General features: G+C 36.7%; 2 protein-coding genes across 4 annotated transcripts; one reads left to right on the top strand and one right to left on the bottom strand.

Annotated features, from left to right (window-relative positions):
- The first annotated feature begins 14 nt into the window (after positions 1-14).
- LOC141906092 (glutamine-dependent NAD(+) synthetase-like) lies at positions 15-5,508 on the top strand. 2 transcript variants are annotated; one of them, XM_074795285.1, is made up of 18 exons: positions 15-151; positions 327-387; positions 848-964; positions 1,056-1,109; positions 1,188-1,329; positions 1,409-1,497; positions 1,741-1,858; positions 1,932-2,063; positions 2,154-2,228; positions 2,433-2,557; positions 2,635-2,786; positions 2,879-3,183; positions 3,262-3,368; positions 3,457-3,588; positions 3,674-3,743; positions 3,865-3,990; positions 4,444-4,620; positions 4,839-5,508. In XM_074795285.1, exons 1-18 carry the CDS (start codon positions 67-69, stop codon positions 5,226-5,228), a joined length of 2,457 nt encoding a protein of 818 aa, XP_074651386.1. In that variant the 5' UTR covers positions 15-66; the 3' UTR covers positions 5,229-5,508. The 2 variants fall into 2 exon arrangements, with proteins under 2 accessions (XP_074651386.1, XP_074651394.1); XM_074795293.1 differs by lacking the exon at positions 327-387 and having other exon boundaries at positions 61-151.
- A 2,255-nt stretch (positions 5,509-7,763) lies between these two features.
- LOC141902280 (dicarboxylate carrier UCP2-like) lies at positions 7,764-13,272 on the bottom strand. 2 transcript variants are annotated; one of them, XM_074789934.1, is made up of 7 exons: positions 13,188-13,272; positions 11,449-11,692; positions 11,133-11,349; positions 10,807-11,050; positions 10,500-10,700; positions 10,107-10,389; positions 7,764-9,997 (listed from the first exon to the last, which is right to left on the bottom strand). In XM_074789934.1, exons 3-7 carry the CDS (start codon positions 11,256-11,258, stop codon positions 9,862-9,864), a joined length of 990 nt encoding a protein of 329 aa, XP_074646035.1. In that variant the 5' UTR covers positions 11,259-11,349; positions 11,449-11,692; positions 13,188-13,272; the 3' UTR covers positions 7,764-9,861. The 2 variants fall into 2 exon arrangements, with proteins under 2 accessions (XP_074646035.1, XP_074646044.1); XM_074789943.1 differs by lacking the exon at positions 13,188-13,272 and adding an exon at positions 12,532-12,582.
- Positions 13,273-13,315: the final 43 nt, after the last annotated feature.

The following is a 13,315-nucleotide window of genomic DNA, read 5'->3' on the forward strand; positions in this document are numbered from 1 at the left end:
TAGTACTACTGTCATAGGCGATCAGGACACAGGACACAGAGCTCAACAGGGCAGAACTTCGAGGAGATGGGGCGTAAAGTAACTTTAGCAACATGTTCACTGAACCAGTGGGCTATGGACTTTGATGGAAATAAAAGAAGAATTCTGAAAAGTACTGAACAAACAACAAAAGTTTATATCTTTTACCCTCCAGCCCGGCTGAAGTGAATGAGTGAGAAAGCCACTTACAAAATTACTCATTGATTCACTCTTCGTCACCAATATTTACGCCTTAAAGATAACAACAAGAGCGTTGATATTGTCATATTTTTGGTATTGTTTTATAGGCATCGAAGAAGCAAAATTGCAAGGTGCAGCATATCGATTGGGGCCCGAACTAGAAATTACGTAGGTTTGATCCTAGTTAGTTACCTGATTAACTTTTCAGGAATCTGACCATTTTTGTACTTTATCTTAGTTTTTATTATCAGGCCTATTGTGGGATTCTCTATGCAATATTATCGCAACACGGATACAGTTTTTTTATGAATGGTTAGCATACCTTGTCCCCTCCGACCTGGGCTGATTAAGGCATCATTCATTTATTACGTACGCATAAAATTTGAAATTTTCAACCCCCTCTGTATGCAAAATCTACCATTTTTTCGTATACATTAAGCATTACAATACGCAATTGCACTGATCCCTCCCCATCCCCCCCTAATGTGACGTAATAAATGAATGACCCCTAAGCTCTGTCGGTCAGGCCTCTGACACTTAATTAATGCTGCTATATTAATTTAGACATGTGGACCTCACTGATGTCAAGTCCTCACTGATATGAGTTAAACTTGTTCATGTTTTATAGTGGATACAGTTGTGAAGATCACTTCTTCGAGAATGACACATTTTTCCATTCTTTCCAAGTTCTTGCCGATCTTGTTAAACACCCATTTTGCCAGGGAATCATGGTAGATGTTGGCATGTAAGCATCCATATTATTTTGGTACCCCAGAAATAAAACTTCTATGAAATTTTCAAACACCTTCTATGGTTTCTACTTTATTTATTTATAGGCCTGTTATGCACAAGAATGTTGCCTACAATTGTCGAGTGATATTCTTAAATAAGTAAGTGTCTTCAGCATTGAAAAATTGAACCTTTTATAAAGCAGAATGTTTGGATTTTTTATGTTCTTTTTGTTACAGAAAGATTTTGCTGATCCGTCCAAAACTTGCATTAGCAGATGCCGGTAACTATCGAGAGCCACGATGGTTCTGCGGTTGGCAGAAGAGAAAACAGATTGAAGATTTTTATCTTCCCAGAATGATTCAAGAAATCACTGGACAGGTTAAGTTGCCTTAGCGAAAGAATACAAAATCTTGACTTAGATTGAAAGAAATGTTCTAAACTAAATTTACCCTTGCAGAAAACAGTCCCATTTGGCGAAGCTGTAATAGCCACAATTGATACTTGTATAGGGGTGGAAACTTGTGAAGAACTTTTTATATCAAGAGGGTAGTACTATGCCTATTTCAAAGATTATATTGCGCTGTCAATCATTGTTATTTATTATGCTGTTAACGAATTCTGATATATGTTTTGAAATTACACATACAATTCCTCAAGTAATGAATTGTGAAAATGTGTAATCCATAAATGAGCCGTGCCTGAATTGATGATGTGCTTTATTGGTGCAACCATCTTGTTCTGGTATATAAAAGGCTATAGCACCATTTAACAGTTTTATTTCTATTCTAGTCCACATATTGATATGAGTGCTGATGGAGTTGAGATATTTACGAATGGTAGTGGCAGTCACCATCAACTTCGCAAACTCAATTATCGAATAGACACTATTACATCTGCTACTGTTAAGGTAGGCAAAATCAGAGATTTCTCCTAAAATATTCATATATTGATATAAGAAGGAAGAATTTTCGTATTTTCAGTGTGGAGGTATCTATATGTATGCTAACCAGAAGGGCTGTGATGGATCAAGGCTTTATTTTGATGGTTCCTCTAATATCGCGATTAATGGTGAATTTGTGGCCCATGGATCGCAATTTTCACTCTCAGAAGTGGTAAATATACAATGCATCTCACATCCTTGTTTGCCAAAAAATGCATCCTTTGATAATTCATACCGTAATTTGATTTCACATTTTGCTTAGGAAGTTGTAACGGCTGTTGTTGACTTGGAGGATGTTCGAATGTATCGAAATTCAATGCGTGGACGATCTCTGGAAGTATGTTTGAACGAGTAATTGAATATGAATGAGTGTAGGCCTAGTTGAAATCAGTAGTGTCAGGTTGGAAAATTTGGATATCTGGTGCTAGTCATGAAAATTTAGTCAAAGAGATCAACATCAAATAAATCTCATTATGTTAATGTGGCTAAACGGTTTATAGGTCTATACTAGTAAGTAGAAAATTTATTGTTTTTTTTTCAGGCAACAAAATCAGAGGCCTACCCACGCATCAGGGTTGAATATTCCTTGTCTAATGATGATGATATTGACTTAGCACCAACTGAGCCTATACAGTGGAACCTTCACACTGCGGAAGAAGAAATTGAGTGAGTAAATGAATGATTCTAGAACACCATCAAATCGTCTATGAAACAGTTAAAAGTTCAACTATAATGTTTCTTAGAATGGGACCTGCCTGTTGGCTTTGGGATTACATCAGAAGGAGTGGACAAGGCGGATACTTTCTACCACTAAGTGGAGGAATCGATAGTTCTAGCTCTGCTTGTATTGTTTCTTCAATGTGTAGACTTGTTTGTGAAGCAGCGCGAAATGGAGGTAAATGATAATATAGTATTGTATTCATATGCCTTTACCTCAGATATGTGATATTGACACTTGAAGTTTTATTGATGATTTTGACTCTTTAGATGAAGATGTGATCGCTGATGCTCAGCGACTGGTTGGAGATGTGAACTACATTCCGACCGAACCTAAAGAACTAGCCAGTCAACTGTTCACTACTTGCTACATGGGGTCAGCAAATAGTTCCGAGGATACTCGTTCAAGAGCATCAGAATTAGCCGAGGAAATCGGTAGTTTTCATATGAACGTCAACATTGATTCGGCAGTGAAGGCAGTTATAGGAATATTTACATTAGCATTCAATGTTATGCCTAAGTTCAAAGCTCACGGTGGCGGATTACGGGAGAATCTAGCCTTACAGAATGTACAGGTACACTTAATGATTTCTTCGTTTGGCATGCTTCATATGTGAAGTAGTAAACTGTTCTATGATTTATCTTCTGTTTAGGCCAGAGTTAGAATGATTTTAGCATACCTGTTCGCCCAATTGACATTATGGGCAAGAGGAAGAGCTGGTGGACTTTTAGTGCTTGGATCTGCGAATGTTGATGAAGGGTATGTAAGTAGAGATTGGCACTATAACTCTTCATGTTGACAATGCTTAGCCCTAATTCATTATCTAATTGTTCTATGTTTTCAACAGTTTGAGGGGATACATGACAAAATATGACTGTTCTAGTGCTGATATAAATCCTATCGGTGGCATTAGTAAGACGGATCTTCGAGCATTCATACATCATTGTATTGAGAAATTTGGATTCAAGTCTTTAGAAAGGTTACTTATTAAGTTACCATGTTTATCTTTAATTTTGATAGATTCCGATGAAGAAGCTTTTAAATTTCTTAGGTATATGTTTTAGGATATTTGCAGCAACTCCTTCAGCTGAACTAGAACCTCTTGTTCAAGGACAGGTTGCTCAAACTGATGAAGTAAGTTTATGCTGCCCTCTAGTAAGCAATTTGATAACTATTTTCTCTAGCAGACAAATCACTTACTGGTTTGTGAAAATTTTGTCAATTTACCACTGTATTTTTATATATCATGAATTAGGATGACATGGGTATGACTTATGAGGAACTTTCAACTTACGGGCGCTTGAGAAAACAAGCCTGCTGTGGACCCTACAGTATGTTCTGTAAACTCATTCATAAATGGAAACAATTTTCTCCGAAAGAGGTGATTACATGTCGTTAAATAACATCAATTTGTTCAAGTTTTTATCCACAAATTTGTAGTCCAAATTAAAAGCAAAAAAATTTCTATTGGTTTGTATTGTTGTTAGGAAAATCTGGTCCTAATCAGACGCAACACTATCCCGCCACCCCCTCCCATCGCCAAAGTATGTCAGACTGAAGCTAAAAATCAATGGTGACAGATGCCACCGTCATTTTAGATAGAAACATTTCACTGAATTAACTTTCGTTTTTGAAATTGGGTACTGAATTTGTATTGGAAATACTGTATGATCTGGCCTGATGCCAGTAACTGATGCTATATCTGATTTTATGAATGAAATTTACCAAGACAGGTGTCCAAATCTGAAGCTAAAATTGTCAGTCAATGGGTATATGCTGTAAACAATGATTGGTTCACCCATAAAAACTGGTATATTTTTGTTTTCTTCAACAGGTGGCGGAGAAAGTCAAGTTTTTCTTCCGAAATTACTCGATTAATCGACATAAAATGACGACGATAACTCCGGCTTATCATGCCGAATCCTACAGTCCGGATGATAACAGATTTGATCTACGTCAGTTTTTATATAACGTTCGTTGGCCCTGGCAATTCAGAGAGATCGATGCCGTGGTACGTTATATCCACAACAAACCCCAGAATTATCGACAAAAAAATCAAAAGCTTGAATGAGAGAAAATGAGTCGTTCTCTGGAAAATTAATTTTGCCCGATATTTGAAATTTTGAAAATGTATTATGACAACATTCGTCAACAATGAAATTAACGATTTAATAATTATATTTGATCAGATTTGTGAAAGAGAAATGATGTTCTATCTTTCTCTTACAGGTCACTAAATTAGAGAATAAAGAGAAAACCACTACGCGTGGATATGTGAAAGAAACAAATATTGAACTCGCTCGAAAAATGTCACAGCAAAACAATGCGAGCACTGCCGCTCAACAATCGAACCCGACTTCACAAACCTCTATGTCTACGAAGAATTCAGAACCCGTTGGGGTTTTAGTCGCCAAAGATTTGGCTCTCAAGGAAAATTTGAAACCGCATAAGACAGACAATCAATTCATAAACAATTTCACCACCCGTGGCAGCATGGACAACAATACCTCTATCGAAACTATGGATATGGATGATGCAAACCATGGACTCGAACCTTTACTCGATGCTCCTCGGATTGAAACTTCAAAACGAAGGAAAATGACTTATGCGTTCGTTTGATCAAAGGATTCGTTCAATTTCGAGTCCATGGTTGGATTTATGAAGTATTTTGTACTTCAACGTTATACGCTGATCGATTATATTTGCAGCAGTCAATTATCGAATGAAACCATGTGGTTCAGATTTCTTTTCTTATTGTGTGACATATGTTTATGTTTGTGGGAACATGTGGTAGAGGAGATTCTGAAAAATCGTTATATTTACAGATTTAGTGTTTAGCATATATGCCAGTATACAGAATTTTTGGTATTAGACTTTTTGTAGATTCAGATTTGTGATTTTCATCGGAAAACTTGTATTTATACCATCTATAATGTATGAATAAAATTGCGATAAAACATATTATATAAGTTGTATTTTTATTTGCAACCATGGAAGCGGATTCATGAAAATTGGAAGTCCAGGGTCCGATTGAAAGAAAAGGCATTACTCTTGATAAAACAACCATGTCAAAGGCCACAAGCGGGGTCCCACCCTAAAAAGATGCAAATTCCAAGCATGAGTATCAAATTTGCAGGTTTTAACTACATCCGTTTTGACGAAAAGGGTAAACTCTGAGACCGCCCCCTAAATCTGCCCCTATAAATAGGTAAACAACATCCTGAGGACTGATGGACCGCGGACTGCGGGTCCAAAAACTAATTGGTACAACTACAGTGTTGTCACATATGTTGCGGATTTACATAGAACAACCTATCTACATAGATATAACATTCAGCTGTTTTCATTTTAAGCTGATGCTTACATTAGAAATCACAGTCCGCTAACAACAAGTTCAGAGGCGTATCTAAACTACGTATTTCGATTAGGAGAGACCGAAAATCTAATTTTGATGACTTGGGAAGAGTCTTCCATTTTACCATAAATCACCCTAAGCTGTCGATACATTTTTAATATGCTGTAATCTCAAATGGAAATTTCTCTTTCCTGAACAGTAAGTCTCTTCACCTTACTGCTATTTGCCCTTGCGTTTCGTTTTCCACACCAAAAACAACGCAAGTGTGACGGGTTTCAGACTGAGGTCAACGATTCAACCTCATATATCTAATCTGTTATGGTTTTTATTATCTTTTGATAAAAACTTAACACAATTATCTATGGTTCGATAAACATGTTTTTGTCTAGGCTACATTAACCATCAAAACAAAATTATCGAAGAAACGTTATCACGGTCTATGAATTGTCTACAAATTAATATCCTAGTTAATCTATAATACCGAATGCGTACGAGGATCTTCTACACGATGTAACCGTACACCTCTACCTGGGGCAATTGTCTGCATCATCAAAGGAAAGTTCTTGCGCAGTAAAAATTCGAGTAAGTTTCATCGAAAAGATGATACCTCTGTAAGTTCAAGAAAGGTTCTTCCAAGGGCAAAGATGTCTTACGTATATATCGAAGTTGTATTGTATAACGCGATGAAAAAAATCTTGATAGTCAACAAGTGCCAGTTTTGCTACAAACCCAGCATGCCTTATTCTCAGGCTATGGTAAATAATACCTTAAAAAACTCCGCCGTAATTCTTTTCTCAAGGCTGTATTGTATGTAACGACTCGAAAATACTGCCATTTTATCGATTCTAAGAAAACGATTGTTGAGTGATATTGTTATGAATATAAATAATGACGTAAAAACAGGTTTTCAACATAAGAAAGTGGTAGGCAGGTTTACACTGCTGGAAAAACTTGCTAATGCTGGCCGGGTAAATTGTAGTTAGTTTCAATCGTTGGACAATGATAAGCTTATATAATCGGATGGCCTTGTGGTTTGCGAATATCCGATCATGAAACTTAAGTACAGAGACAGCTTGACTACAGGGTAAATGCAGAAGACCATATTCAGTAAATACAGCATTTTGTCCTAGCCACTAAAGAATTGTTATTGCTGAACTGTATTTTTTCATTCTAAAATATTTCTAGCCCATGCGACCAAAACTTATTACTTGATATATACGTTAATAGCACACAGTTGATATAAATCGGTAGATCACACATGGAGGGCTGTTTATGATAATATATATGCCAAATACATGATAAATCAGGCCTCTTTTGGGCTTATTGATTCTAGATTTATGGGGGACTACACATAACTCAGTCCATTGTCATATGGTCCACATCTAAACATACAAATTGACAGCAATTTTATTTGCTGTGTGTGTATACTGTACTTCGTACTACAAAGATACAATAAAATGAAATGAAATGTAAACATCCAGGCTGGTATATATACATATAGCTGTAGGAAATTTAAGCGTTTTGATCAATGACTGCAACAGCTGATATAACACGCAGTCTCGTTATTACAATAATCAGCTCAGATTATCAGCTGCAACAGATTTTCGTTGGAGTTGGTACTGCCACACTGGTAATTGACCCCAAGATGGATAAAACCTCTTTAGTCAATCATGCCTATCCACCTGAGGAGTCAATCCAAATTCAATACCGAGTGAAATATACATCCTCTCCTCCAGAAGCTCAACAAAAATTCTTTGAATGACACTTATGACAACTTTGAAATAACGAAAACAATGAAATAGGGTTTTCAAAATATTTTTATTCCATTTGAAACTCAAATTTTGACAAGAGTTTCTGAAAGAACTCGCATCGCAAAAGAAACAGAGTTCTTTTCAACGTTCCACGTTTTGGAACCACCATTTCAACAAAATGGTATATTCATTTTCAGCACCAAAGCGGGGCTTTAGTTTTGCACCATGTTAGTTACTGTAGTCTCCTGACCTACCTCGGACATATACGTGTTTAGACTCACTCACTTAAATTGGTTTGTTATTACATTATATTACAGACTTAGCCAGAAGTATCAGTGCAATCAACTAGCTAAATCATTAATCTAAATACATTATTTCAGGAGTATTTTGTGTACAAATTCCATTGAAATAATAACACTACAGTGACAATACACATGTAATGTAAGGAAGACCCATCTTAAATATAATTTTCAGGGTTAACCTCACTCGACTGATTTTCAATGCCACAACTTCAATTTACAATGCAATAGCCTCAGTAAGAAATGAACTACTGTTTGAGATATAACATTACTACAACTACATATAAGGTAAAGTATATCACATTGCGATCACATTTACAGGGAATGTGATTATTGCCTCATATTATTATTATGATTTTTCATTCAAAATAAAACATTCGGTAAATCAAGTAAGCGAATGAAAATAGAATAGGTGTGAAATATGATGCAATAGGTTACGAATACCAACTTAGCTTCGCTGTCACGGGTAAAACACAACATATTATGACAGTGAGTTAACATGAAAGACACATTTTGATTCTAGAATCATAAGTACCTTCATTTAGCGATTAACAAAATACAAGTTAAAATGTGTAGTTAGCATTACCCCTGACTTTCATTCTTCATTATGAATTCATACGCAAGTGTAAATGCATGCACAATTTGAAAACTGTTAAATGCCCAAATTAGCTCAGATCGGAATCCCGCTTTTGGACCACATATATTTATCATTTTTCATTTCTTCATACTCGCACATGTTTACCGTATTTACAAAGAGATCCAATTTTGGGATGAAAAAGTACGGAGCATTTTTAATCATAGCATTACAACGTAATACTATCTTAATTATTGAAGATACATTTGAAATATCAAATTCATATCTTACAATCAGCATTCAAAAGTGAGGTTTTCATTTCCACCCCAGTGTACATTATAGTAAGCATAGTAAGCATAAGAGAAAGCAATTTCCCTTTGCCCTAGTTTACTTTAAGTGTATATAATCATTTGGATGACCAAAAGCATGTATAACAAATTAATACAAATGGAATTGATGATCCAGCGAAGTAAATAATTGTGAAAAAAACTGAAATTTTTTTTAGAAACCAACTATTTCTAACAAACAAACGATGATGAAGATAATGACGATGAAACGAATTGTGATGAGGAGATGTAATGATTATAATTGAGGTTATACCCATAGTTCCATTGTGAATAAGGGAACATAACATGACAATAGTCAGACGGATGAAACTCTTTATTTCTCCGATCGAGAACTACTGAAATACTTTAAGACTAATATCATAATATGTTGAATACCCATACGTTTATATAATGAATATCTTCTAAATGCAAGAAGCACTTCCATCAGTTAGGACATAATAAATTGATCATTTTCTAGACAGCAGTTGACCTCGATGATGTTAACAAACAAAATCGGCCCCAAAATTTATATCAGATGTATTTAAAGATACGACAGATTTACAGCCGAATTCACCTAGCAATTTCAAGTACCTTCCAATCATGTGTCTGTTTGACCTAGACACGAGTACACAGCCACTAGCGCTATCTCGTTGAACTTATGAATAAGAGTCTATATGTCCATTTAAGGCATATGCACATTCTCTTGTTTAGACACAGTGTTTAAGAGTCCTATCTCTTTCATGTTATCATGATCGGTCATCTATAATTTGAACTTTTCTCTGCGCAAATCGATGTCAATAATGACACGCGCACGCGCGTCATCATTCTGATAAATATGCTTTTCTTGGTCATTCCGCGGTACTTGAAATATACACTCGTGCGACGACTCCGCGAGTCACTGCTGATCAGACGTATCACGAGAGTTCAGATCTTATCCGATGAGGAGTTTACGAATACATTACTTCACCACCCGTATTGCTATTGCTGTCGCTCGTGTAGTGCGACATGCCTCGTTTCAGTTGTTCGAAAAGAACGAACGTAAGTATGTTCCACGAACCGAGTCTCATGTAATTTGGGACAAATCTGCAAAAACAAAAGTGACAATTATTATCAGACGACCACAAAATTGCTAGTCCTTAGTGCAGCGTAGTTTTTTTGTCGATAAACTATACTATTATCGGTCTCTATTTACCCTTTGTAAAAGGCTGCAAGACCGCCTTCTTTGAACATCTTAAGGGCACAATCAATAGCGCCGTTGTAGACTCCTGGTCCCGAATTCATAAATCTTGTCTTGACAACATCTACTGGCGACGCAAAACACGTTGTAATGAAGCCGGCGCAGAATGCGGATGTGAAGTGACAAGGTAAAGTGTCGTGCATTAGGTTTCTGTGTAGAATGAATTCTTTAACAAGATCGTAAGACACCAGTTCAGCTGCGTTAACAACTGCATTACGCGTGATGTTCGGGATCGCTCCTTAATGAACAGAAATAAACAAATTACAGAAAACATATTTAAAGTATATCTCCAATAGGGACCAGTTGGGAAATCATCTATAAATATCGATATTCAAATATTTCAGCTACCTTTCCACAAGCCTTTGAGACCTTCCTTTTTGGCAATGCAACGATAGGCATCCATACATCCGGCGTAGCGTTGTTTTCCACCAGGCGCTTGGAATCGCACTTTTACGACATCGGTAGGTTGAGCGACCACGACTGCCAGGCCGCCAGTGGTAATACCTGCCGCGATTCTTAGTGGGATGTTAGTATGATGGGATGTTTCACCTGAAGTTAAGACGAGCACAGCATCAAGCACACAGTGTGGAGCATGTTCATCAGGCTTTCTGATCGAGAATTTGGTTGAACTTTTACAGAATTAAATTAAACTCACCTCCGAACACGCTTGAATATGCGCCTTTAACCGTATCATAAAGACCTATTCGAACTGAAGCAAAGCACATTTGCCTCTGAAGACCAGGTACGATACCATTATACAACGCAAAAAAGCCTTCTTCTTTCGCTATAGTGGCAATTGTACCTAACATGCCACGATATTTCACTTTGGCTGCTGCTGATTCAAGCGCGGCTGCACCATTCTCAACAGCTACATTGGACACACAGCCCTCTCCTTGGATCTGAAAAAGCAAGGAAATTTCGTTAGTTATACGATGCAAGCAATTCCATAAATATCTGTAAGCGTCTGTTATAAACACTAACCTGTAGACGAACTTTAGCAACGTCGAGGGGAAACGTAAATAAATCGGCAGTACTGGCAGCAATACCAGCACTGAAAAATTTCACAGTTATGGTAGGCTCCTCAGTTAGAGGCTTGAATCCAACCATTTTGATGTTTTGTACTTAATAACAAATAACTTAAACAATGGGCTTCAAATGGAACTCGATGGGTATTAAAAATAGATAAATATGACGTAATCTGAAAAGATACAAAATAAAGTTAAAATTAGATCACAGCTGAATTATGGATAGAAATTCAAATCATGGTGGCCGAAGTGGCTACGAATATTGTCCATACCTTTCAACTTTGCATAACACTGGCCAGCAGTATTACTATAACGACAGGATACTCTTATTATTCGAACAGTTCGTAAAATCCGTAAAACGTTCACTCAATTCAGCGAATACACACTGAGTATCCATATCACAATTACTACTAATAATACTGCGACTAGTCCTTGAGCACTGGTTTGATAGGAAACCAACAGATCTGTTACACCGTTGATTCATGCTCCGTTCAGCGGCCATCTATTCTTTCAAACCTATATCGAAATAAAGACCATATTACATATACAAAACGCCGGCTAACAATTGATTATTTCCAATGCTAGCGCTTCATTGACCCGATCCCAGTGGTGTTCTACTCGATGGCTGTCAATGTTGCCATAACTACTAGAACAATGGTTAAAACTGCAGAACGACCAGGTGCCATTGTTCTTATCAATTTATTGACCCCTTCCTGGTGAACCTAACCATTGACATTATTACTTGACCATACAGTAGCCAGGCAAACTAGAGGTAGGCCTAACGTTAACATTAGTGATTTATTAATATCAGTTTTCTCAAAAGTCAAGAGGGCGACCTAACAACATTTCATCAAAAGCAATGTTGCACCAGCATAATATCCACTAATTCTTAGATAAATACTATTTAATACAAACTAAAGTCAACAACTCTACAGTTCTCATCACCAGCACAAGGTGCCTATATGGCTATATGGCAGCAATTTTTTGAGTACCCAGCCCAGAAAACTTTGAAAATTTGCTATTTTTGTAGGTGGTGACTGAAAACATTAGATTGGAAAATACACAAAATAAATTGCAAAATTGAGTTGTTAAGAATGTAGTTGAGGGGCATAAGACACATAGACACATGCTGCATGGGATGGGGGATATAGGGAGCAGCTCAGCTGTAACACGTCAATAGTCAATCATCAAGTTACAGATAAATTCATCATTTCAGCTCAAGTATTCGACAATTAACTTAAATAATAAGTTCTATACGTATTCACAAATATCAAATAAAACTCTAAACGTATTCAACATCAAGCAAAGCGATCAAAAACTTTAAAAAAGTAGCGAAAAGTTGTGGATTTACGAACCTGATCAATTTGTGGAAAATTTCCGTGAGAATGCGTCACTGAATCGATCAGCTGACGCAATCCGGCCAAGGTTATCATGTGACGAGAATGAGTCCCATGATTGGCTCATGGCTATTGACGTCATTTCGGGATTTCACTAAGGAATCCCTAATGTCAAAAATAGCGTGGTTGTGGGTCAATTCAATACGCAATAGACTAGCGACTATAATCAAATCGTTGGTGGTAGTTTTGAGAATCTGATAGGATTGTGTCAATATCCAATCTTAAAACTATATCATACATAGAGTCAGATTACTGACAATATGCGCATTATTCCAGATATTTAATTTTCATTTTAGTAGAAAAATTAAATCTGTCAAAATCGATAGTAAAAGACAAAAAGTCGTCACATCCGACATCCTTTTTAAACGCGGCAACTCTTTTCTTCCATTGCAAAACTATAGATTTTAAATTCATGCAGTCTCTATATATTTATATTTGACATTGTCAGAGTCCATTTTGGAACATTTCGACTCGTATCAATACGCTGGCTATAAGTGAGTGTGTGGAAGTCAATTTCCAACAATATAGAAAAGGCTATAACCGAGTAGGTAGAGAAAACCCCAGTTTTGGGCCTACGATTGAAAAATAATCATCAAAAGTCTCAATAGACTTACCTCCATGGTTGCATCTTTCTTACTAGCGAAGTCCCACGATGTGTTGTGACTATAAAAACACAACAGCTGCGCCGACACACCTCCGACATAGGCAAATATACACCAATGAAATTGCTAGAAACGAAGGC

This window comes from Tubulanus polymorphus, chromosome 1 (genome assembly GCF_964204645.1).
Source record: "Tubulanus polymorphus chromosome 1, tnTubPoly1.2, whole genome shotgun sequence".
Classification (NCBI taxonomy): domain Eukaryota; kingdom Metazoa; phylum Nemertea; class Palaeonemertea; order Tubulaniformes; family Tubulanidae; genus Tubulanus; species Tubulanus polymorphus.

Coding starts and splice junctions, on each gene's coding strand:
- LOC141902280 (XM_074789934.1), bottom strand. CDS start 11,258: ATGGTTGGATTCAAGCCTCTAACTGAGGAGCCTACCATAACTGTGAAA. Junction 11,051..11,132: donor TTGCTAAAGTTCGTCTACAG/GTTAGTGTTTAT, acceptor TTGCTTTTTCAG/ATCCAAGGAGAGGGCTGTGT. Junction 10,390..10,499: donor TCTCAAAGGCTTGTGGAAAG/GTAGCTGAAATA, acceptor CTGTTCATTAAG/GAGCGATCCCGAACATCACG.
- LOC141906092 (XM_074795285.1), top strand. CDS start 67: ATGGGGCGTAAAGTAACTTTAGCAACATGTTCACTGAACCAGTGGGCT. Junction 965..1,055: donor ATCATGGTAGATGTTGGCAT/GTAAGCATCCAT, acceptor ATTTATTTATAG/GCCTGTTATGCACAAGAATG. Junction 1,498..1,740: donor GAACTTTTTATATCAAGAGG/GTAGTACTATGC, acceptor TTTCTATTCTAG/TCCACATATTGATATGAGTG.